The 25501-nt window shown below is 43.1% G+C and overlaps 2 protein-coding genes across 3 annotated transcripts; both read left to right on the top strand.

Moving 5' to 3' along the window:
• The first annotated feature begins 8449 nt into the window (after window positions 1-8449).
• On the top strand, window positions 8450-14042 carry samtor (S-adenosylmethionine sensor upstream of mTORC1). Of its 2 annotated transcripts, none has more exons than XM_071522687.1 (5): window positions 8450-8640; window positions 11983-12124; window positions 12293-12421; window positions 12591-12705; window positions 13391-14042. In XM_071522687.1, exons 1-5 carry the CDS (start codon window positions 8481-8483, stop codon window positions 14021-14023), a joined length of 1179 nt encoding a protein of 392 aa, XP_071378788.1. In that variant the 5' UTR covers window positions 8450-8480; the 3' UTR covers window positions 14024-14042. The 2 variants fall into 2 exon arrangements, with proteins under 2 accessions (XP_071378788.1, XP_071378789.1); XM_071522688.1 differs by lacking the exon at window positions 8450-8640 and adding an exon at window positions 11611-11732.
• Window positions 14043-16301: 2259 nt separating this feature from the next.
• Window positions 16302-22095, top strand: LOC139646905 (transmembrane protein 168-like). The gene is made up of 4 exons (XM_071522686.1): window positions 16302-17787; window positions 18083-18225; window positions 19021-19295; window positions 19842-22095. The coding sequence occupies exons 1-4, from the start codon at window positions 16651-16653 to the stop codon at window positions 20387-20389; spliced, it is 2103 nt and encodes a 700-aa protein (XP_071378787.1). The 5' UTR covers window positions 16302-16650; the 3' UTR covers window positions 20390-22095.
• Window positions 22096-25501: the final 3406 nt, after the last annotated feature.

The following is a 25501-nucleotide window of genomic DNA, read 5'->3' as shown; positions in this document are numbered from 1 at the left end:
GCATCTGCTTGGCCGACACGGTCACTTTAAAAACAGGAGGGAAAGACACCACAGATATCCCAAACGACCTATTGCATCCAAATGATGAGCCTGCTCCTACAAAACACCAAAATATCAACAAGCCTGTCTCCAAAGCTGAGGACAACAGACAGAGGCAAATGGAAAGTAGTAAGGAAGGCATGAATGATGAATCTACTAGCAACACTGCAGCTGAATCAGATGGCAATGTCATTTCAGCAGAGAGCGTTGAAGGCCTTGTCAGTCTGGCCAACAGCTTCACATTTGGGACTGTGGTGGCTCCACTCTATCATCAGGTGTTTGGCAAGGTGGGAAGTGAAGGTCAGAACATAGTTGATTGTGGAAATCCAATGAGGGGAAGACTGAACATGGGAGACTCATCAACAACTCAAAATTATCCCCACACCGAAAGACGAGAGACTAGCTCAAGTGTTTCAGCAGATGCCTGTGGGAATCATGCCGAAATTCTGGGGGATACAACTAAGACTCAAGAATCAGACCAAGAACGCATAGACACTGCTCTGAATCATCCTCTCGCGGGAGGAAGAGAGACTAGCTGGATTGTGTCAGCAGATGCCAGCTGGAGCCATGCAGAAATTCTGCAGGATCTGGCTGAGATTCAAGAATCAGACCAAAGATGCACAGATACGCCTGAAGATCCAAAACTGTTCTCAGAAGAAGAAGTTGTCCATCCCAGGACGCTAAATGTTTTTAGCACTGACGTCTCGAACACTCGTATCCCTGGAGAGAGTGTGCATCTCCAGGGGAAATCTCAGGAAGACAATCTGACCCATGACCTGGAATGCAACTATCTAGTCCAAAAGGAAACCACAGCAGAAATGGCACAGGCTCAACCGCCAGAAGACGCATGTTCACAAATTAAAATACTACCAGATGCAACACTTTCACAAGCACAAACACAGGCAGACACAACCAGTATACAGCCATCTTTTTTGCTGCCTCAACTTCCTCAGATTGTGTCAGTGCTTGCCAATGCTGAGATGGACCAACAGATCAGTAGTGGTGGAGCAACTGAGTGTGTTGATGAGTCAAACAAAGACGATGACACTGGCACAACGGATGCATCACCAACCAATGCATATTCAGAACAGGATAAACCATCAGAAACTCTACAGGATTTGGATCCTAACTGTTTAAATGATTCAACGACAACAGAAGCTAATAATAGCTCTATCGGGGATGACAATATCCCTGAGTCTAATGTTGAAATTGTGGAAGAAAAACTTGTAGAAAAGGATCTAAGCAGCACAACACATGAGACATCACTGGAGACTGTGGAAGAACCAAATAACGTGGAAGAAAGCAATGAAGTGACGGACAACTCGCATAAAGATGAAACAAAGCTCTCGGCGGCTGAAAATGAGGATGGTGGTGGTGAGGTAGCTGAATCAGTGACAAAAGCAACAACGAGTAGCTATCACATACACAGTGACATGTTTGTGGAGTTCAAAGATGAAGACACTCTGAAGGAGAAACCAATTATTGTGTCAGAGAAGGAAGAGCATTGTGAAATTAAAGATATAGTCACAAAACAGGAGGATGACAATCCAGGAGTGACTACTGAGGACAAAAATTGGGAAATGATGGTTGAGGAAGAGGAAGAGAACGTATTAAGAGATGAAGAGAGAAGTGAGGAGATAAACGACAAAGACTTGGAAGCAGTGGAGAAGGAAGAGGGAGAAGTGATGGACGAGCAGTTGGAGGACACCGGGATAGAGAAGGTAGAGGTGGAGTTTGAAGGGATGGAGGAGGAAGAAAAGATGATAGAGGAAGAAATGGAGGAAGAGATTGCAGCTGCAGAGGAGGCAGAAGAGGAGGGTGAAGGGATAGATGACAAGGAAATGATAGAAGAGGAAGAAATGGAGGAGGCTGTGGCTGGGGAAGAGAAGGAGTTAGAAGAAGATGTTGAGGCAATGCAGAAGGAAGAGATAGTTGAGGAGCAAATAGCGCAGGAGATCGTAGTTGGAGAGGAGGAGGAAGAGGTGGAGACGGAGTTAGAGGAGGAAGAAGAAGTTATAGCGATGCAGGAGGTTGATATTCAAGGGGCAGAGATCCAGGAAGAAGAGGAGATGGAGAGGGAGAGGGGGGAAGAAATGGAGATAGACATGAATGAGGAAGATGAAACGGGTGTGGAGTGGGAGGACGAGGTGGAACCACAGGAGGAAAACATGCAAGGGGAGATTTCAGATGATGAGGAGGAAATGCTAGTTGATGAGGCAGCAGAGGAAGAGATTGTATTTGCAGAGGCGGAGGGCACCGGAGAGGGCACGGCGATAGAGGAGAGGGAAGATGAAGCGGGGGGTTTAGAAGAGAGATCAGACGTTACACAAAACAAGGTTGAGGATGATTTATCCGCGCCGGTGAACAATGTGCATGAGGGTGTAGGTGAGAGAGTAATTGACAAAGAAAATACGGGGGAAGGGGAAAACGCGCGCGGCCCAACTGAAATCTACTCAGAGGAGGTTGATCAAAGCAACGACGACGCCCCACGCGACCGATCGAAAGCCGCGAGAGACGAGAGCGATTCCACCGCCGCAGAGGGAGGGTCGTGCATTTTAACAACAGGTGAACCCGAAAGTGACCAAACGAGCGACAGCAACGCCTCCACGGAGTCTCTGTCGGACGACGAGGTGGAGCTGTACATGCACTGTCTGAGGGCCGTTCACGGGCAGCGCGGTGGGGATCGCAGCAAAGACACAGGCTTTAGTGTGAGCAAAAGGCCCCCCGGAGGCAGAGGCAAACAGCTACCCTCGCCCATGCCGTCCATCAGCGAGTCCGTGGATGAGGAGCAACACCCCGGCAGCCTTCAGGACAGTCAGGAGGACGTGGAGACGGAGGATTTCCAACCCACCGCCGCACCTCGCCCAGCGGCAAGTGGACAGGACAGCATCAGCAGAAAAGTTGCATGGTGGAAAGAGACATTTTCTTGGAGCAATATCTCAAAAACATTGTTATACACCACCTTGTTAGTGGTATTTTTAGTTGTGGCGTACCATTATGATTTTCTCGCCTGTTTTGGCCTGTACTTGATATCTGTGTTCTGGCTCTGCTGTCAAGGAGAGAAGCAGCCAGTTAAAAACAACAATAGAATAGGTTGAATAAAATTGTAAAGGTGGGAACTTGATTTATTCTAATGTTGCCCATGGACCACTGAAGTCTATGAGTCTGCAAAGAGCTGACATAGTGCTCACAAAGGTCTAGAGGCGAAGACCATGTGGCCTTGGATTTAAACTCTCCCTTATTTGCTCTTTATAGTGTTGCACCATTTTGATGTTTCCCTTAATCTGAAGATTTTAAGAAGACCTTTAAGTTTTAATAACTGCAAAAAATAACAAAATAATGGTCTAAAACGAAGAAGAAAGAAAACATGGATTAGATTTATAGCCATGATCTGAACAAACTTTGATCTTGTAGATTTCAAATCAATGTATTTGACAACTTTAAATGATGGTGAATGATGATGGGCATTATTCTCAAAGTAAATATGAAACATATCAGTATAAAGCACTGTATATTCCCTATGGGAGGATGTTAACTCTGTGTTCTGTTGCTTTCCGAAATTTCAACACACAACGGCCTTGTACAGTTTTACAAAGAATACTATTTTCTCAAACAATGACCTCTGTCCTTTCCGCATATTGTTCATGCTACTAATGCATTTTGACTCTGTTGTTAGACTATGAACCAATTTTCCTTGTATACTGTACGTAAAACCTTGTGTCAACTCAGCAAAACAGGCTGCGGACCACTGCTCAAACTGATCAGTTCTACAGAGCTTTAACGCATTATTGAGGTGTAAATGAAACTCATCAGGTTGTTTGTACGGATTCCACCAAAAAACGATTTCATAATGTTTGTGTATGTTACATTTACTTTGATATATATTAAATAAATAGTATAATTAACAAACAATTGAATCAGTCTGTTTTTATCCCAGTGTTTATGCCTGAAATCTGTAAAAGGCCACATTTATGGCGCACTGACAGTATTAGCAACAGAAGTCGTCCCTCAGGAACTAATAGTGACAGCAGATTATATATGATGATTTACACAATATGTGGCTCACACATAGGCTGCTGCATACAAAATGTCCATAATTAACATAACACACACCTTCATTTTACTGTAATCCTCTATCCACCGCTCAGTTTACTTCAGTTCAATTCAAAATGTTGCTGTCTTCTCAGGGAAATTTGGTTTGCAGAAAAAAAACACAGAATTAAAACATATTTCAAACAATGAAGGCAAAATTCAAATGCATAACTAATCACCACAACATATAGCATATGTCAGTTGATAGGACTAGACAAGGACCTGCATCATTCATGTACAATTTCTGCAAGTACAGTACAGTGGGGAGAAATGAGTCTCTTATACTTTGACTCTTGAGTTATGGTGAAATCCTCAAGTACACCTAGATTTTTGTCAGTAATAATTAAGCAGAACTATGATGGAATTAAGAATAAACGGTAGGGTTAATAGGCTTGGAATAGATTTTATCCTCTCAAATTCTTCCGAGAAAAAAACAGGCTAACTGATCATCGTATGTGGGTCAGTAACAGATTATCAGTGCTTTGGAAACTAGACATGAATGGCATCAGTGGTATGTTATGTCAGAGATTTGGGGTCATACCCTGAAACTCCACAAGAACACAGAAACTGCATTCTGATCTGACAGTTTGGATTTTTATTTGTGTTTCTATTGTGTTGAAGTTTTTATCTCGGGCTGCGGTCCGGTCGAATCAGGTATCCGGTTATCACTGTTGAAATATATTTGCCGTCCCGCTGAGTAATGCGAATATGAACCCATAAAACATTCCATTTCATATTGTTTAGATGCCATATATGGGGTTTTCAAGGTGCAGTCCACATCCACAAAGTCAATATTTACCCACGAACAAATGCAGGCTACTGGAATTAAATAGTTTCTGAGGATTACTCTGACACAGTCCAGTCTCCTTCTTCTCTTGCCTTTCCCCTGGGAAGGAATGGCAGGCTTCTTTCCAAGATGAAGCTATTCCCAAATAGACTTAGACTTAGCCAAGACCGTGTACATTTCTCACATACTCTCTTAATGTCACTCCTCATCAATAAATCTGGCTAAGCAGATGTCTCTTCTGTTTATAGTCGCTCTTCAGCTCGCAATGCCCGCCCAAGTAGCTGCAGCAGTTATTTTGTCTCATCGCTACAACAACGAAGAATTAATGAATAGTCAGCTTTATGAGGCTGCAGGCTTCTCAAATCAAGTCACTTGTAGCTACAGCCTGAAGTTCCTGCTCTCTTTGAACTTTAGCTTTTGGCTGTGCTTTGAGCCGCACACAGCTGCGAGTACGCCAGGGGATTTCAGCGAGGATTAGCACTCTCCTTTGCCAGACGAACATGAACATTTTTAGCCACCAAGACAAGTATAATAGCATTTTTGACAAGGCAGATATGCAGAAGGGCATCTCTAAATGCACAATACAAAGGATACAACGGGTTTGTATCCAGAGGCTAAAGTTACTCTCAACTCTGTGGGTCAAGCCCTGCAATTCAATTCAGCCTGATCTCTCTGTCTTTTGATTTGGTCTAAATGAGATCATCATGTTTTAATGAGGAGCATCGGATCTGTAACACGGCCCGAGGCATGACACACTTCTTCAGTCAACGTCATGCAATTTGTTTATTCATTAAAAGTGAAACACTATCATGGATACTCTGTCTCAGCAACAATCATCGGTATTTATTAGCTGTGCAATTGCGGCTTGTTTTGGCCAAGTATCATCAGTTGGCCGACCCACACACCTGTCAGGCTGCATATTCTGATGATGACCACAATGTTAAATGGCTACTGCAGACTTTGTCAGCCAACTGTCTTCATTTCCTCACTAATAGATGCCTGTCTGACCTCTTTCTAGGCCTTTTCTTACTTCACAACGTTGGCAAGGCAATCACAAGTAGATGTTTGAAACAAGGAATGGGTTTTACTAAGGAAGAATGCCTTGGCTTCAAAGTTGTGGTAAGAAAAGGCTCGTTGGAGAAAACAGCACCCATGTATACAATAATGTGAAGAGGACAAGTCTTCAATTAATCCAAAGTATTCAACTCTTAAAAAATGTAATGAAAAAACAACAAAAAAACCCCATCTAATTACATAGCCAATGAAAGGTATGGAAAATGTTTTTTTTTATTTTATTTATTTATTTCTAGTCGGGTTGCCTTGGATTCATTCAACATATTTTTTCAAATATTATTCATAATTCCTACATTTATGTCATCACTGGCGTTATGTCACTGCAGCGTATGGTGCTGTTGGGTATGTATATGCTTTATGTAAGCTCTCACATGATGATGATCCATAATATCCGTATTTCATCACCATGATGTGAATTAGATAGATCCTATGCCTCGATGACACCTAATCTAGCAGCGGCACTACAGTGCGTCAGCAGGTGTTTCTGCAGGCTAAATAAACAGTGCAGTTACCATCATGTGCTTGTTATTTTTAGGAGAGTGTAGCAGTCGTGTTTCGAGAAGGGAGTTGAAGGAGAAATTATAACTACTGCCTGGGTCTCATGCCTTTAGATACTGATCTGATTGCCCTTACTTTACCTCAAATTCAAGTGAAAGCAATGTAGGAATTTAAAATTTGCAAATTTATTTATTGCACATTTATACATTCTTCACTCTGGTAACAGCTGAACTCCCCTAAAAGTAATCCTGTCGACATCTGTACTATATTCTGTGTGACAAACTAGTTGCAGTAAAGTGTGTATTAACTTTTTCACACAGGTGGCTGTCAGCCAATTGCAGTAGGAGTTTCACATGATATAAACAGGGAGTCAAGATCTGTCTCTGGAAATGTGGAGCTCATTCAAGACACATAACCTTGGAACCATTAGGTGGCACTATGTACAAAGCTAATGCTAAAAGCCTCACAGGATCCACAGTTTACACTCTATGCAGAAATGTTCAATCCAAGCGTCAAACTACTGTTACAAAAGATAAAAATGACTACCTTAAGACTTAAGATACTAGTGATCAGTGTTTGCTATCCAACTCACCAATTCAAACCAACCAAACATGTTATTGTTATTGCAAATGGAGGCTCCCTGGCTTTAAAGCTCCTTAATTTTCAATGAAAGTCTATGAGTAACCAAAGGCAACATCAACACTTTTTCCTCAAAGCAGCAAGTGGGATTTAGAGTTTCACACTCTTGCACATGGTTACACTTTTATGAATCATGGTATACTGTTGATGTTTGATGATAATAATGATAATAATAATAATAATAAACTATTTGTATAGCACGTTTCAAAACAAATGTGCTTCATAATATCAGTAAAAAAAAGCAAAAAGAGAAAGCATTATTTGTGATGCATGTTTCCACTACAAACGGTGAAAGGTGTTGAGAGAGAGAGAGAGAGAGAGAGAGAGAGAGAGAGAGAGAGAGAGAGAGAGAGAGGCATACCTACTCCCCTACTTTTTCCTGTAACATCCAAACCAAAAATAAATAAATAATTGTGAGACATGGATGATGCACTTTTCTATCATTGTACTTGCATTTATTTGCATAATGAATGCTTGCAATGGCTTTGACAGGATGTTATCAGTGTTGGGGTGTATAACTGTGTGTGTGTGTGTGAGTGTGTGTGTGTGAGTGAGTGAGTGAGTGAGTGAGTGAGTGAGTGAGTGAGTGAGAGAGAGAGAGAGAGAGAGAGAGAGAGAGAGAGAGAGAGAGAGAGAGAGAGAGAGAGAGGGGCATACCTACTCCCCTACTTTTTCCTGTAACATCCAAACCAGGTCTCTACATAGGTGCTCTCCCAACATAGCAGAAGGGATGGTTACATCATACTCTCTGCATCGGTAAACACATCACAACTCTTCACTTTGGAGGAGGTACATTTACATTTCGTAACAGCTCAAACCTCCACAGGGCCGTACACAGCACTATGGAGGGGCAGGGGCTCAATCCATAGATCAAAAAGCTGTGAAATTATTCTTATAGACTTCAAGGCCTCAGACAGGTTTGCTCATTTGCACATAGATGTTACCTGAGTAAAATTATAGCAATATTAGCCAATACTGTTACTCCTAAATATGATTGGAAAATAGATAATAGAAATAACTAAATAATATGGTTAAATGTTCTACCCAAGATCTCAATAGTGTCGGGTTATGTGGTAACTTTTGCAATGCTGGATTTTGCGAAGTGCACCTAAACGCTCCCTAGCACGCGCAGGCCACACAAACAGCTGTGACACTGACAGGAAGGCGTTTACGCTTCCGGGCCTGTGATTGGACGTTGGGCTGTCAGTTCTGAAGCACGTTTGTCAAAAAGAACCAACCAGCTTACGCGTTGTTGGCCGGTCCGCCGGTTCGCCGGTCGGATTGCAGCTGGGGAAAAGGGGAAGCAGCAGCGGTAGGCAGCAGGCAGCAGCGGCGGCGGTGCAGCAGTGCTATGGACCCGACGAACAATGCCGAGACAGGAGAGACAGAAAACAACCTGGAGCCGTTTTACATGCCGATTCCTAAAGAGGCACCGTGCAAGGAGGAGCAGGAGAAGCTGTCGGGGGTCGTTAAAAACGTCCACAGAAAACTGCGCAGAAAATACAGAGAAGGTGAGCAACGTTCAGCTTCAATGGGCCCTGTGTGGCCCTGGAGCCCGCTAGCTAACCGTGAACGTTAGCTAGCCAGCATTACTCATTCTCTTAACGGGGGTTAACCAGCTAACTTAAAGTTATTCTGCTTGCTAAACATTACCCATCCTAGCTAACAGTATAGCGGAACTAGCTGCTTTGAAGGCAAACAGGTCAGCAGCAGCCTGGGTTGCATTCAGCAAGCAAGGCCTGGGAAACTCACCCCAACATATTTTACATTGCAAATGGTATTACTGTTTTCAAAGGCAGTTCAATCAATATCGTCAACATGGATCAGCTCTCTTCTAAAGCTAATGTGAAGACGCTAGCATGTTGTGTTACTAACGAGAGACACTTTGAAAGCTGTTTTATTGGTGAATGCATGGGAAGATAACTTTGTGGATTCAGAAAATATGTGGTGTAGCTTTTACAGCCAAATCAATTTATTTCAGACCATTGTTATCGTTCAGAACTACAAAACCTAACCAAAGTCGAGATTTGTCCAAAAAATGCCTTACAGGGCAACTAAGGACATGAAAACAGGTGAAAAACAAGAGAAAACAAACACACCATATGTTGTAAGATATGAGGCTGGAGCTTGTGTGCATGGTGAGCCCACCAGGACAGTCCTGCAGAGTAAATGTCAAACTGCAGGGAAGGAAACGAAACAGAAATGGCTGATATGGTGGGAGTTAAGGTAGATTGTAACTTTAACTAAATAAATGATCTGCAGGACTTAAATACTAAGACAGTGTCTGGTAACTTGAGGGGGCCCTACAGGAGAAGGCTCTGCTCCCAGCTGTTGTCTTTCCAATACATGGAATGGCAAAGACTCCTGTTCCATGTGAGTGAAGAGTTTGCATAGGTTTATAGAGAGTAAATCAATCACATCCTCTATTGTAAGGCCGTATGCCTGGAAAGTCACCTTGGCTACCATTAGTGTCCACAAAGTTGGTCCTATACTCATGAGAGACAGGTCTAGAAAGTGTTTTGGCTCTCGTTTTTCAAAGAGACATTTCCCTTTTTCTTGTGGGATTTTGGGGGGTACAAAAAGCCAACAAACTTTTGCTAACTAGCAAGTGACCACTTAATAGGAACCAATGATATCTGTCAGAGACAGATTTCTCGGATTGCCTGTTAACTAGATTGTGACAAATGCTTGAGTCTGAGTCATTGCTCTCGATCACTTTGTTTGTTCTCACTCAAAGCAAGCCAATATCAATTTGCTAACTAGCAAGGCCATAATCAACATTGACAGATGCACACAAGCAACACTGAATGAAGATTTGTTTTTCATGTGTTTTTTATATTCCAGTCACGAAAACAAAGCAGGCTTACTGATCTTTTAAAGCTTTAGGTCACTGTCAGGATTCTTACGCAGGTTGGCGGCAGGTTGGCGGCAGGTTGGCGGCAGGTTGGCCTAGTGGTTAGAGACTTTTTGATAACCAAAAGGAGAGGTTGGTTTTCCACAACAGTGTCCATCAGCAGCCATCTGTCCTGTGGACGTGTCTATGAGCAGGAAACTGTCTCCTTCCTCATAGTTCCAGCTAAATGTAGTTGATGTAAAACAGGAAGTTTGGAAAAACCCTTTGATTTTATAGCACATCTGCAGTTCCAGAGTTGGACTAGGGAGACATTGATGTATGACTTCTGACTGTCAGTCACAGCACTAGACATCTTCAAAACGGTTGGAAAGTTGGCAGTTGAGTCTCCTGCACTGACAGACAGGTTTTCCAGCTCTGAGCTGGCAGTTGAAGAATGTTGGTGGTATACCAGGCCCACCACCAGCGCTGAAGTGCTCTTGAGTTAAAACCCTGGACTGCTTCTGTGCCTGCCCACGCATTGAGGCTTTGTGCTGTTGTTGACACTGCACTCTCACCTCTCTCTCTCTCTGAGGAAATGCATAGTGCTACTTGAGACTGTTTTGTGTAGGAGGGGTATGCAAAAAGGCAAACTTGAAGCACCGTGTGCAAAATAATCAACACAGTAATCCTAATCATGTAAAATATTGTTACTTAGTTATAACTTAATAATCATAGCAAAACAACAGTACAGTAGTCTGCAGGCTTTGGAATGATTTGACTTTGCAGCTGTTAAGGCTCCTCTATCGCCAGAACGGCCCCTCAATATTGTAATTTGGTTGTCTGCTTGAATGCCTTGCCCTTTAGAGAGTCTACCCAGGCTGCTTTGTTTCATTTGAGAACACTGCCTCACAATAAAAACATGCATTTGAACATTTCCCTGCTCTCAAATCTCAAAGTAAACAGCAGAGAAGGAACACCCAGCACAAGGTAACTTCAAACTAGTTTCAGACAGTTCATACAAAACTCAAAAAAGGGAATGTCAGTCATATTTCTTGAGTCAGCATAATACTGTAGCAAATGCAGCCAAGTTCTGTAATGTCAGTCGTCTAGTAAGCAATGCAGAAGTAAACTTGTTTTTTTGGCTCTGCCTTACTTTTTAACTTGAAGCCCACATGCCCATGATTTAGGGCTTTATGTTGTTTAATGCAATAATGTTTTTAATGTAGCTTTATCATAGCATGTTACGACAGGGACTATTGAGTCTATTTGAGAGACCAGTTGGCTGTTGTGGAGACAAGAACGCTGCAGAACAGTTGTCCTGTTAGCAGACCCCATGATTGGTTAATAAGTAAAGCATGATCTGGTAGGCTTGGCATTGTATCGCAGTAGTCATGCTCTCGGGGCACTGCTGTTTACCACCGCCCCGCTTGTTGTCCTTTCATTTCTGCAAATCTGATATAGTGTTTTTCCTTGTGGTCATGGGATTTCTCCCTTATCAGCATGTTTGCCTTCGTTCGCGGGCCGAACGCTTCTGAACAGCTGTGAAGATGTGCCGAAGGGAATTTTGGTGGATGTTGTTATTACTGTGAAATGGCTATGGGAGGATGAATTTTTAGAGAAACAGTTCCACTTCTGTTTCTGGTAGAGAGGAATGATCACTGAGGGGATGTTGAAGCAACAGAGAACCGTCAGTAGCCTGAGCTTTTTTAGCAGCTTTGCCTAAAGGAGTACTTAATTTTTTGTGCTAAATTGGATGACCAAAGTTAGCAAGTAGGTTCTGAAGATTTGCTGTTTGCTATGAATAAGCCTGGTGAGACTAAAAGATGTTTACATGAACTTTTCAGAAGACAATAAGACTGAAATTTGGTAATATCAGTAGCCTAAGCTAACAGAGGTTTGCAAGTTTTTCCATAAATTATTCTGTTACATTTTTGTTGTGAGTATAATTTCATGTTTTATTACAAACTTACTGCTGTTTTACTTTGTTAGTTTTATTCTATGGTTTCATGGTTTTCCACAGTGGGAGATTTTGACAAGATCTGGCGGGAGCACTGTGAGGATGAGCAGACGCTGAGCGAATACGCCCTGGCCATGAAGAATCTAGCTGACAACCACTGGGCCAAAAACTGCGAAGGAGAGGGACGCATTGAGTGGTGTCGCAGGTATGGCTGCCTTAAAAAGCAGAGACTCTTTAAATGTCTTTTAGCTCCAGTAGTAGACCCTGTGGCAGTGCACTCTGACTCATCCACCCCTCTGGGTTCTGTTTTTGTAACATGCCACTGCTGCTTTCACAGCGAGATAAGAATAATGTTTTGATTCCACTTTCTCAGTGTCTGTCAAGAATATTTTTTGGACGGCGGGATGAAAAGAATGCTGGAAAAGGACGAGAAAAGTGCCAGGCTTGCCATGGGTCTGACCACAGCATCTTTAAGTGCCCAACCATACAGCATCATTCCTAGGTAAGTTGCAGGCAGAGCTGACATTATTTCTTGGTCATTTGTCTCGCTTTTTTAACACGCTCTGCTTATGTAACATGTAGTGGACAGGAATTTCAGTGGGAATACATTGGCTCAAATGGGCAGATTTCATGGACCCTCGCATATAATCTCGTGCTTCTCTGTGTTGCAGTTCAATCTCTCATCTGGGGAAAATGCGCCTTCTTGATGTGGGAAGCTGCTTCAACCCTTTCTTGAAGTTTGATGAATTCCTTACAGTTGGTATTGACATAGTGCCTGCGGTTGAGGTAAGTGTTATTGCTGTTGCTGTTCACTTTTCGTTCACTGTTCATGTGTTTGAAAATCCTGTTTGACTTGTACTACTGTTAAAATAAAATGCATGAGGTTTTCCTGACTGGCTGCTCAGTACTGCCAGCTCGAAGTAAAAGCAACACCAGCAAATGACTTGATAGTATTAATGTTGTTGTGTGTAGACACTTTCAGCAGAAAGCAAAATAAAAAGCTCCATACATTCTACAGCTGCTAAGAAAGTGACAATGAAAATTCATGCAAAAGATGAAGTGTAGAGCTGCAACGATTAATCAATTAGTTGTCAACTATTAAATTAATCGCCAACTCTTTTGATAATCGATTAATCGATTTGAGTAATTTAAAAAAAAAATAAGTCAAAATTCTCTGATTCCAGCTTCTTAAATGTGAATATTTTCTGGTTTCTTTACTCCTCTATGACAGTAAACTGCATATCTTTGGGTTGTGGACAAAACAAGACATTTGAGGACGTCATCTTGGGTTTTGGGAAACGCTGATCGACATTTTTCACCATTTGCTGATATTTTATAGACCAAACAACTAATCGATTAATCGAGAAAATAATCAACAGATTAATCGACAATGAAAATAATCGTTAGTTGCAGCCCTAATGAAGTTTGAACCATTATATGTGCCTAATTCCCCCGTTTCTCTCGCCTCCAGAGTGTGTACAAGTGCGACTTCCTCAACCTTCAGCTCCAGCAGCCTCTCCAGCTGGCGGGTGACGCGGTCGAGGCCTTCCTCCGCCACCTCCACAACCCCATCGACGCTCTGCCCGGCCAGCTTTTCCACGTGGTCGTCTTCTCCCTGCTCCTCTCCTACTTCCCCTCACCGTACCAGCGCTGGATCTGCTGCAAGAAGGCCCACGAGCTGCTGGAGCTGCACGGCCTGCTGCTCATCATCACGCCCGACTCCTCCCACCAGAACCGCCACGCCCTCATGATGCGCAGCTGGCGCGTGGCGGTGGAGTCGCTGGGCTTCAAGCGCTACAAGTACGTCAAGTTCTCCCACATGCATCTCATCGCCTTCCGCAAGGTTTCCCTGGCCACCACCAGCGACCTGGTGTCACGCAACTACCCCGAGATGCTCTACATCCCTCAGGACTTCCACTCCAACGAGGAGGAGGACTACGCCGACGTGCCCGTGCAGGTGCGCTCCGAGTTTGAGGATGACCAGCTGGCGTGGGGCTTCACGGAGCTGCCCGACACGCCCTACGATTCGGATTCCGGAGAGAGCCAGAGCAGCTCGGTGCCCGGCTTCCACGAGCTGGAGGACCCCATCCTGCTGCAGAGCTAGGCGACACCAGCTACTTTCCTTCCCCCCCTGTTCTCTATACAACTGCCCCCAACCCCCCACCCCCTCCCCTTCAACTGCTGCGCTGCCAAATTTAACCTGCTGCATTCTTCTCCCACTCCTCATCCCTCTCCTCGAAACAATGCAGTTTGCACAGAGTGAAAGAGAGAAGTTTACAGATATCAATTATTTTTCTCATATCCACACACCTACAAGGGTGCACACACACACACACACACACACATACACACACACACACACACACACACACACACACAGTACACACACTAAGATGGATATATTTTAATAAATAGCTAGGTTTTTTAAGAGTTGGAAAGTGAATGCCCTCAAGATATTGAAATGCCCTACTCCTTGATTTCCATCCCATCTCCCAATCAGCTCTCAATAACAAAAGTCAACTGGTCTATACTCTATACTCAATCTCTATTTGAATAAGCTAGTATGGCAGGCTGCTTAGTGTAAAAGCCAAATACAACAACCCAAGCAGTCTGACAAGAGTTAGATTGCACTGGAGAGATTGAGATGGAAGGACTGGTACGCTTGCTTCTGTCACAGTCATGCAGCTAGACTTTCTGAAATTCTTGATGTGCATTTAGTTTTCCAGGAAAAAAAAAAGTGCATTGTTATGAAAAATATATATTCTCAACAGTCAAAACATCGGTGTTGTCCAGTATAAAACGTGACAATGCCATTTTAACTCGGCATCCTACGACTGATTTGTGTATCTTTTACAATAAAGTGGTATTTGTAGCATTTTAAACATTTTCAGAACCATATGGTAGGAGTATTAACTAGGTTTACTAATGTGAAACTAACTGTGTTTACTCATTGTGTAACAAGGTACGAGTGTTTCAAAGTAGGTATCACTTTTTTTCCTCTTGGTGTCCTTACAAATGTTGACGCTGAATTGTTTCCCGGTAGATTTTCCAATAAATATTTTTTTTTGTAGTCAAATGGAAAAAAAAAATAGCACATCACTGCAAATCAGTATCCCATATCAAGTGATCAATAACTTACAGCACCAGTATCCTTTGAGACAATTTTGTAACCTTGATGTGAAAATACTTACTCTACCTAAAATTTGATTTCTTTCTCCAAACCGATCTAGATCTGAGCTCTTCACCGTCAAATAGTTCACCTTGATGGAGGTATTTGCACTAGTTTCCCGTTTTGTCATACAGAGCCTCTGAAGTGAGTGAAGTACATTTTTAGCAATAGCAAGCAAGATCTAATCTGAACGTACTGTATCTTATTGGGGGGAGGTTTTTACCTAAAACGACACTAGCACCTGAGATGTTATGCGTGTCTCTTACCTGTCTCTGAACAGGCAAACTGTGTGTGGATGTGGTTGGGATTGTCTGTGTGAATGAAGGTGCATGTTCCTGAATTTATGTTGTTGTGTTCTTGTCCGTGGCACTTTATTATCATCAATCCCAAAGGGTGTCACAAATTGAATTATTTTCTTATGATGACACAGTTTTACAACCAATATGACGGGGCCCAAAAGCTAATACCAGTATTTTCTAAGGTGCCTTCTCTGTTCACGTTTATGTTGCAAGCTGATTTTCATTCCCCCAGAGAATAGAAAATTCAGACCGTTTTAAAAAAAAATGTATATTGACCAAATGGTTTATGTATTGACCTTGGCCAAATGGTATGTGCAACTGTCCAGTTCTCCTTTGTCATATTGCTGGTTAACGAGAAAAGTGTCCTCTGTTGAAGTAATGCAATATGTTGTTGCCATTCCCATATCATTTTCCTGCTAATATACATCTTTCTGGTGATATCACTTCTGTTTTTACTAACAGAAAAACATACATTTCTCAGTACCATACATTTCTGACTTTAAAGAAGCGTGTTTTGTGATAAGTGGGTGCATTTGTCTTCCAGTGTTTCTTTTGGCCCATTTGCATGAGGATTTTCATCTCCATTTATTAAGGATTTCGACGATGCAGAACAATGTGTGCTTATAGTATGGTTGTATTTCTCTTTTATAAATGAATGTAAATACACTGTGTCAGTGTGACTGTTTTTGTGTGTCGTCTGCCTTTACTTCCTGGAAAAACGTTAAACAAAAATAAAACAAAAAACAAACGTTAAACAAAAATCACATTTGAACTATTCAACACACTACTTTTTCTGCGATTTTGGCCATATCGCCTTAATGTATTTACACAACTGAGGCGCCGTACCACTTTAATGTTTGTTGTCATTGTCAAGATTGTCCCTCCATGCCTGCCGTAGTCGAAGCCAAGCGAAAGTTATGGCGGCTGTCATCTGCTCCAAAACTTTTGACGTGTGAAACTTTTCGAAGTGATATGTCTTCAACATTCCTGGCGGATGGATTGTGGGTGCTCCGTCTCATAACTTTCAAAACCATCTCGGATATCAGATGAGGAAAAACTACGACCTTCGTAAGGTTTCAAGCGAAACCGGCAAAGATGCAGCGCTGTTAGCTAACGGTAGCTAAGCTAGCCACTTTCAACAAGTTCGGTTTAGCACTTAGTCACGTCAGTCTCGTGTTATTTCAGATGCCATCACACAAGTCGTCTTTATAACTCAGCCGAGTGCTTCCTTCTGACTTTGGACAGGTAGTCTTCCTTGGCAAAATGTGTCGTTTTCTGCGCTACTGTGTCAGCCACTGTCTGCATGCAGCCATGACCCGGCTGGAGGAGGTCAACGGGGAGGTTAGCATGTGGTCCTCTGTCCGGTGGCTGGGCTACCTGTCCGGCCTCAACCTGCTGGTCGCCCTGTGCCTGGGACTCTACGTGCGGTGGGAGATAACCGCAGAGTCCATGATCCTGATCATTTTTGTTTTGGCTCTGTTTGTGCTCGGAATAGCAAGTATACTGTACTACTATTTCAGCATGGAGAGAATCAGCCTGAGCCTCCTCCACCTGTGGTTTGGGTTTTTGTTGGGTCTGCTTTGTTTCCTCAACAGCGCTGCCCTCAGGAGTGACGTCAAGGAGCAGGCGACCAACTACCTGCTGCTGGCCAGTGTGGTGTTGAGGACACTGTGGGCGCTGCTGGAAAGAGTGTGTGGCTGTACCAGGTACCGCCCCGCCTTCCTCACCTCAGCAGAGTTCCTGGAGCTGGCAGGCTTCGCCATCGCCAGCACGGTCCTGCTCGTTCAGAAGTCCCTGAGTGTGATGGTGCTGGTGGTGGCGCTGGCCACACTGATGGTCGCCCTGCGGATGAAGGCTCTCCTGGCTCTGCCCAACCTGGTGTGCTTCGCCGTCGTCACCGCCGTGCTGTTCTTCAGGTCTCTGAACATCTCCACCAATCCCTTCGCCCTCGCCTGCTTCTTCAGCCAGCTCATCTGCGACCCCTTGCTGGATGTGTACTTCAGCGGCCTGTCGGTGACGGAGCGCTGGCAGCCTTTCCTGGTGTGGCGGGGCTTGTGGCGCCGGCTCTCCCTCCTGCCTCTGCTGGTGGTGGAGCTGACCTTCTTCATCCTGGCCGCTCGGAAGCTGACGGACCTGGACCGGTGGTACCTGATGATCCCGGGCTTCGTGGTGTGCGGGCTCTTCTGGGCCATCTGCCACTTGGTGTTTGTCATCACAGTGTGCGGCTTCCACACCAAGCTCAGCGAGTGCCAGAGGCTGTGCTCGTCTCAGGGGTCAGGGGTCAGCGGCCTGGACAAGGTCATGGCCTCTAAGGGCATGAGGCACTTCTGCCTCATCTCTGAACGCCTGGTGCTGTTTTCACTGGTGTCAACTACAATCCTCGCTGCTCTTTCATGGCAGGTAGGGGAACAATATACATCTTATCCTTTACAGAGAGATATTACATAAGGTGGATTCACTGTAATACACAGCACTCTATGGTGACATGAAATGGAGCACACATTCTCCTCATTTGGAGAATCTATCAAGATATGCTTTTTCACAGTATTAAATTATTTTTAGGAGCATATTCTACTAAAATGTTGTATATTGTAATATCTTGCTGCGTTTTGTTTCCCCTCTTCCCCTCTTGTGTCTCTGATCAGTTATAAGTCTCAATCAGTATCTCAGTGACTCTTGTGAATGTGCTTCCCAGGCCTCCAGCAGTATCTTCGTCAGCATGTTTCTGCTGGTTCTGCCTCTGGAGTCTTTGTTCCACGGCCTTTTCCACGAGCTCGGAAATTGTCTGGGAGGAACCTGTGTGGGCTATGCAGTGGTCATCCCCACCAACTACTGCAGGTGCTGCATCATGCAAACTAATGCAAATTTATAGTGTAGGTTACATGATGTTGTTGGCAGGGTGGGAAGTTAACACCTGCTATCAGCCAAATGCTGGTAGACTGGCTGTGACCAACTCTTTGCTGTCAGGGCCCCAAAGCTCTGGAACGACCTGCCTGAGCGAATCAGGCTAGCCAAGTCAGCGTCTTCCTTTAAATCATTTCTAAAAACATACATTTATCAAAAACCTTAACTTTTAATCCTGGTCTGATTTTAGCCTCATGCATTATTGAACTTTAAATTTTCTTAATTAATTTGTTTGTCTCTTTGCTATGTTTATTTTTACAGTACCTTCAGATTTTATTTTGCACTACAAGTTTTATTCCTTGCACTTGTTGCTTGTTGTGAAGTTAATCAACCATTCCCTTGATGGCCATTTTGAACTTATGTCACACTAGGGGTGGGAAACTCTACCTGGAGGATTTGGCATACACAAAACTAGCATTACATATTGGGCCAAATATGTTACCTTGAACTGTGCACTGATATTTTTGTTTGTCCAAAGTGTGTACAGTCTGATGTGCATCCTGGTACAAAACAATAGGAGATAGCTAGGCTGTGCTTGCTCTTCCAGGTAGTTTCCCACCCAGAGTATGACGTAAGTTTAAAATGGCCACATTGGGAATAAGGTCTATTATAAAATCAAGTTGGCTGGCAAAAGTTAGTTTCCTGCCATGGTTGTTGGCCGATTGTTCAGTACATCTTCCTCTCTTTTCATCTTGCCTTTAACACTCCCCTCTTCTGTTTTTTTTGCAGTCCTGATGGCCAGCCCATGCTGCTGCCTCCAGACCAAGTGCAGGAGTTGAACCGGCGCTCCACAGGCATGTTGAACAGTGTGCAGCGTTTCTTCGCCCACCACCTGATTGAGACATTTGGCTGCGACTATTCGACCAGCGGCGTGACTCTGGAGGCCCTGCAGGCCAAGATGAAGTCCTTCCTGGAGCTCCACACTGCAGACGGCCCTCGCCACGACACTTACGTAGTCTTCTACAGCGGACACACCCACCGCTCTGGAGAGTGGGCGCTGGCAGGTCAGAGTTAATGCATAACATCTGGTGGAAGCCTTTATCCAAACTGCTTTACTGTAAGGTTCGACTGATGTGGGTTTGTGAATGCTGATACTGATTTTTGTAGATGAAGGAGCCGATAGTCGATATTTTGTGGTTATAATTCAACCAATAAGACCATGTTCATGCTCAAAAACTTATGAGTATTCAGTGTTTCCCCCAGAATTGTATTTCTAACAGAGTGGAAAAAGCCACTGAAACGGCATTTAGACCACGGGAAACTAAAACTCATTTATTTTCCTATCACTTCTTTCTTACATGATCATTCTAAAAATTATTGTCAAGGCACTATGATCCTGACCCATGCACATTAGTTGGTTCTAATTTTAGTGATCTAGGGATTTATGCTTGATCTACTGATGCACTCATTGTAATTCACTAAATTAATTCATACTAAATTGTAAATGTAATGTACTATTGCATGTGTCGCACAAGAAGAAAAAGGTGCCAAGAATTGTAACCTAGATCACTGTCTGTCTGATCTTTGCTGTTTTGTGTGTGTGTCGATAGGCGGAGACACTCTCCGCCTGGAGCAGATCTTGAAGTGGTGGAGGGAGAAGAACAGCGGCTTCTGCTCCCGCCTCATTCTGGTGCTGGACTGCGAGAACTCGTTGCCGTGGGTGAAGGAGATCAGGAAGGTGGAAGGTGTGTACGTGGCGGTGCAGGGGGCGGAGCTAGCCCGGGTGACGGACGTCGAGCTGCAGGACGCCCCCCAGCTCGGCGACTTCACCTCCCAGTGGGTGGAGTATAACTGTAACGCGAACAGCGACATCCAGTGGTCGGAGAGGGGCAGAGCGGTCACCGCCGCCTACGGCATCTCCAAACACTGGAGCGACTATACGCTGCACCTGCCCACGGGAAGTGATGTCACCAAACACTGGAGGATGTACTTCCCCCGGATGACCTACCCGGTGGTGCAGCTGGCGCTCTGGTGCGGCGGCCTGAACCTGCTGTGGGCCTGCAGCGTCTGCCTACGGTGCCTCAAGAGGGTCAAACTCAACTGGTTCCCACCGGCTATACTGGACACTGGACAAGGCTTCAAACTGGTCAGATCTTAGAAAAGTTTTCACACAGATTTCACACAGATTGGGAATATTTTTTATCAGTTTTTATGATTGTTGTCTTGGATGTGCGAGATTGAGTTTATTTTGGACTCTGAGCAGAGGCAGCTATTGGATTGTGAACCCATCACTAACCAATGAACAGCAAGTATTAGTTACTGAGAAAGCTAATCACTTAGTTACTGATAGGTGCGTTTTGAAAATATTGTCTTATAGTACCAGTTTTTATATTCTTTTCCAATTGTTCTAGGAATGTTGGCTTTTTAGATTTGATCTGCACATCCATGTCAAACGGACATCCCAGTATGTGGGATGAGACTGTCACGCATTCAATCTAAATATTTTGCACATCATTTTATTTTGCATTGCATTTACCATTGAGATCCACCTTGAATTTACACACATTCGCATTGTGCCTTTAAGAATCACCAAAGAACATCAAAGCAAGCTGGGTTGATCTTGTTTTCCTTAAACCAAAAATGGCCGTGGTACAGTTTCCCAGTGAGATCTCAGGCATCTGAACAAATTATATTATTATAAGTGGTCTTCTTTTCTAGAGCTTAAATTATATATTGTATTTTGATTGTGAAATGATTCCTCTTATACCCCTCTATGTACTGTATACTATGCATTTTATGAACCGCATTGGGTCAAAGCTTTGACTATTTACAATGCACTGCTATGCGTCTGTTGTATCAGCATTTTCTAATGCTTTTGGGGCGATTTTAAATCTACTCCAACTGTTTCAGGGAGTCCAGAAAGAGTTTTAACTGTATAGCTGATTGCACTACAGGCGGAGATGTGATAACTATTTATCTCATATGTGATTGATTTACTGATGGGGGGTTGTTACAAGATTATTTAGCTATGCAAGCTTATTCTAATCACTTCTATATATATGGAAAGGGCTTTGTCTTGGTGACAGATGGAGTGTGGACTGTGTAATAAAGAACTGGCTGAATTATTAATTTAATGGGCTCCTAATAATCCTCACGATACCGTCTGCCATCTGCTGCAATGCAATTTCCTGTCAGACATTGAGGAAATTATGTAGCAATTAAAACTCCTTTCCATCCAAAGAAAGTAAAACCAATTCATGTAGGGCAAGAAGGAGGGTAGTTGCGCAATAAATAACTGTAGTGTAAAGAAAGTCTGCTCTGGCATAAATTAACTTGATTTGGTTCATATGAAGTTTGATTAGCCTAACCGTTATCTGACATACTGGCACTTGACAAACCTACAAAAGAAAACAAAAACCCCAAAGAACTTGCCAGTCAACTTTAAAGAAGGGTGCAAAGTTGTAGGGTTTAACTACTGCCTCAGCTGTCTGGTTGACATAGTTGCCCAACCAGTTGGCCTTGTCAGTGGAATATTTGTGACAGAAAATGTGCCACCCACTTCACCCAGCGGTACCTCTGTCAGTGAGGAAATGGTGCCGAGAGTGAGCCTGTGTGGGCAGGGAGAGAAAAATCCCAATTTGACAGCTGCCACCCCATCACACTACCAGATACAAGCTCTCAACTACAGGAAGTGAGGAAGCACTTTTTAAAAACATAAAACACTTGTATTTTATGTAGTGGAACTTGTATGTTATTGCTCTGTAGACAAGTTGCTCTTTCAAATTGTTAAATCTTGTTTGAATCATTTTTACTAAATCGGTAAGTCAATTTAAGAGTTAACTATCCTTCAGAAAGTCAGTGTCTCCCACCAGTTTGTGCACTTTTTTGAAAAGTATCAAATAACAGTGTTCACATCTCAAAACTCACAAATCAATAGTTACTTACCAAAATGAGGATTAAGGGGCATGAGGCTGCTTTGTAGATTTTTCATTTCACTACTGATGAAATTTGTTTAAAAAAAAAAAAAAAAAAAGCATTTCAAACCCATGGACTGTACCAAATCTGCAGGTTTTCAAGTTGATTTTATTGAAAACATTATAAAATAACATGTGGTACAGCAGCATTTCAGTTCTTTTTTTTTGTTTATGATCCTTAGCTAATATGTTCACATTTACTCAAACCAAGTTGAAAATGGCTTATACAGCAAAGTTGTCCATGATGGTTGTCAAGGAGACAGACCGCACAGGAAGAGGCAGAAACAGAACGTCTACCGCCCCCATGTGGCTGCAAGGTGGAACTACACTGAACCTTCAAACACCAAGAAACGGTCCTGGTTGACCCCAACACAGGTTTTTGGCAGGCAGATTCCAATTTAGTTCAACAGGTACATTAGTAAGTTCAATTCCTGAATTAACTATTCAGTGATATCTGGACTGATTGGCAAATTCATGACATGAGCTTGTTTTTAATCCTTCGAATTCAGTGATGTGAAACAAAAGGGCTTCCACCAATCCAAGGCATGAATATGGGCACAAATATCCACTGAATCCCCAGCCCACATGTCTAAAAATCTTAAAAAAAAACAAAACCTCTAGAACTTCTACCAAGTTCTCGATAGACCGAATTACACAGCACAGGATAACGAGTACAAACTTGGACACGTCAGCTACACAGCATTTTTAGGGTTTTAAATTTTCATGGCAGTCTCAATATTCAAAGAAGAGGGCGAAATATGCAAACAAACAAGTTGGCTGGAGTAGCAGGGCGTTCTTCTTTCTGGAAAAAAGAGAATGAGCCTTACATGTGCATTGCAAATGACAAAAAAACAGATTTTTCAGATTAGTGTTTGTGGCAAAAAAACAAAAAATCATAAATGATCAGCAGTGCAGGAAACGCCCTTTCCTTTGAACAGGAGGATCTGCTGTATTACATTCACAAGAAGATTACAATGGCATCATTAAACACCGGCCTAGGTTACAACAGGAAATTTAGAGCTAGATTCACGGATGTCGTCTACTTTGTCATCAACGGCGTGACACGCATCCACTGGGACACAATGAGACACACAACTTTACAACCGATCACCGACAAGCAACGAGCACAGACTAAACCTTTTTAGTCTTCTGTAATCTTTGGGGAAATGCCTTCTCTCTGTCTGCTGAACATCCGGAGGGTGAATAAACAAAAGCAAGTGAATTGTGTAAACATCCAAACAGACTTCTCGGCAGCAAGGATGGTATTTTCAATTAGTCCATGTCAAATCTTTCAGTGTAATTCAAATGGTTTATAGCATGATGAGAAGTTCAGAAAATTAAACAAGCTGTGACTGACAGGGAAATCAAAGCAACTAACATAAGCGCTTTCACATATTCAGAGTGTAACATCCAATTTTAAAGCTGTTGAAATCGGGCAGCCGGGGCCAAGTTTGGACACACCTTCATTGTCTAACTCCAAGTAGATTTGGTTTCAACCATCTGACCCGCTGGTGTCTATTAAAATAAAGCTGTTATGCTGACATAACTGACTCCGATGGCTTTGGGACTTTGCAAACTTTGTTTTAGTTGAACTTAAAAAGGAATCTAAATGAAGTTAAACAGCTGTTTGAGTGGCTCGAGTCGGCCTGGATGGCTCTTATGGCTTTAGCAAGAATGGGTTATAAGCTTTGGCTGATTGCATGTGCAATATGGCGGCTCCGCAGAGCTTGAATGGTTTATACCCTGGGGGGGGCGTTCCCTTCCCAATCCAAAACACAGCTCAACCTAATACCGCAGTTTTTCCTTTACCACATATGGCTGGCGTTCGTTCCATTTCAGCTAATTCAGAACACGTCTCAATAAAATTCAAGAAATTTAAAATGTTTTGGCATAAAAGGCTTCAAATATTAAACTCACATGTCAGTTCACGTTCTGCCTTGACTGAATATGCCAACGGTTGAACTCAGCCTCGTCACATTTCCTATTACAGTGGAAAAACATCGAGATCTCCGCCACCATGTGCGATCCAGCATGCCTCCTTCAGAAGGGAACTGAGCATAGCTTACCATGAGTGTGATTGTCCTGGATGTATTCATTAGAGTGCTGTAGATTTCTCATGACCACACTTCACGAAAAGCAACTCGAGTACAATCTAGTGTTCATGATCTATTCTCCTTAAAGTAATAACAACAGTAATAACAAAACATCTACAAAAGACACCCAAACTATATTCCTTACAGCATGTATATCAGCGGTTAGATACCTAGAATATGGTACATCTTTTTTTTACAAACTTGCCGTTCTTTTCAAGAACAAAGCCTAAAAGGACAGAGTGGCTTTGGCCAGTTTTCCTGTCTGTGGGAGGATCCCCGTTGGTTTTAAGGACTATGAAAGACTTCTGCCGGGAACTCGATCACTGGAGGCTCAGCGTCGCCAAGCGTCCAGCGATGTGTGATCAATACATCACCCGAGTCGTGCAGGAAACCTTTTACCGTTAATGAACAGCTGATATTGTCTTCCACATGTAAACAATGTATCATGAACCTGGGACCAAACCAATTTTAAAATACATGGGCACCAATGGAAAACAAACTAGTTTTTCCTCCAAATTTGACTTTCTGCAGGAATATTCCAATAGAATTGAATATTTAAATCGAACACGACAGAGGAATGTGTCATTATCAGTCAAGCTCCACTTCCACTGGTGCTTGGTGATGCTGTGCCCAGCTGAATAAAGTCCCAGGTTGATACCGACGATTGCATAGCAGTGGACAATAAACAGAATCCTAATCCAATCCTGATCGATCGCTGTACATCAGGCACACTCTCCCCTCTCTCATCTGCACCGATCTGAAAAAAAAAAAAAACGCACGACAGGACGAAGCATATTTACAGCAGCTGGCGGCCGTACATCTTCTGACGCTCACCTCTTGTTTTTTTTTTAGTGCAGCTGGGAAAGAGGAGACTGCAGTAGATTATTATTGGTCTCTACCTTCTTTAAAAGATCACACTGACCAACAGAACTGTCCATCCGTTTCCTGCGGTCACAAGGCCATCCCTCCTTCCGCTAATCTACCTCTCTTGCCTTTTTATTTTCCTCTAAACCCTAAAATTCATCACCCAAAATCGTATAAATAACAAATGCATCTTCTCCCTCGTATAACTCCCCAAACGCTCTTCTAAAAAAAAAAAAAAAAAAAGAAAAGAAAAATACAATGAGGTAAATCCCTGTAGTATGATGATAACTAGACAATGCACCAGCTGAAAATTGACTCCCTCCCTCCCCCCTCTGCCCC

The sequence above is a fragment of the Centroberyx affinis genome, unplaced genomic scaffold (assembly GCF_046629955.1).
Source record: "Centroberyx affinis isolate AG114_WGS23_722 - 3 ecotype Tasmania unplaced genomic scaffold, CSIRO-AGI_Caff_v1 ptg001013l_1, whole genome shotgun sequence".
In the NCBI taxonomy this organism is placed as follows: Eukaryota; Metazoa; Chordata; class Actinopteri; order Beryciformes; family Berycidae; genus Centroberyx; species Centroberyx affinis.
This window is presented reverse-complemented; position numbering and strand designations above follow the sequence as displayed.

Coding starts and splice junctions, on each gene's coding strand:
- samtor (XM_071522687.1), top strand. CDS start 8,481: ATGGACCCGACGAACAATGCCGAGACAGGAGAGACAGAAAACAACCTG. Junction 8,641..11,982: donor GCGCAGAAAATACAGAGAAG/GTGAGCAACGTT, acceptor GGTTTTCCACAG/TGGGAGATTTTGACAAGATC. Junction 12,706..13,390: donor ACATAGTGCCTGCGGTTGAG/GTAAGTGTTATT, acceptor TCTCGCCTCCAG/AGTGTGTACAAGTGCGACTT.
- LOC139646905 (XM_071522686.1), top strand. CDS start 16,651: ATGTGTCGTTTTCTGCGCTACTGTGTCAGCCACTGTCTGCATGCAGCC. Junction 17,788..18,082: donor TCGCTGCTCTTTCATGGCAG/GTAGGGGAACAA, acceptor TGTGCTTCCCAG/GCCTCCAGCAGTATCTTCGT. Junction 18,226..19,020: donor ATCCCCACCAACTACTGCAG/GTGCTGCATCAT, acceptor TTTTTTTTGCAG/TCCTGATGGCCAGCCCATGC.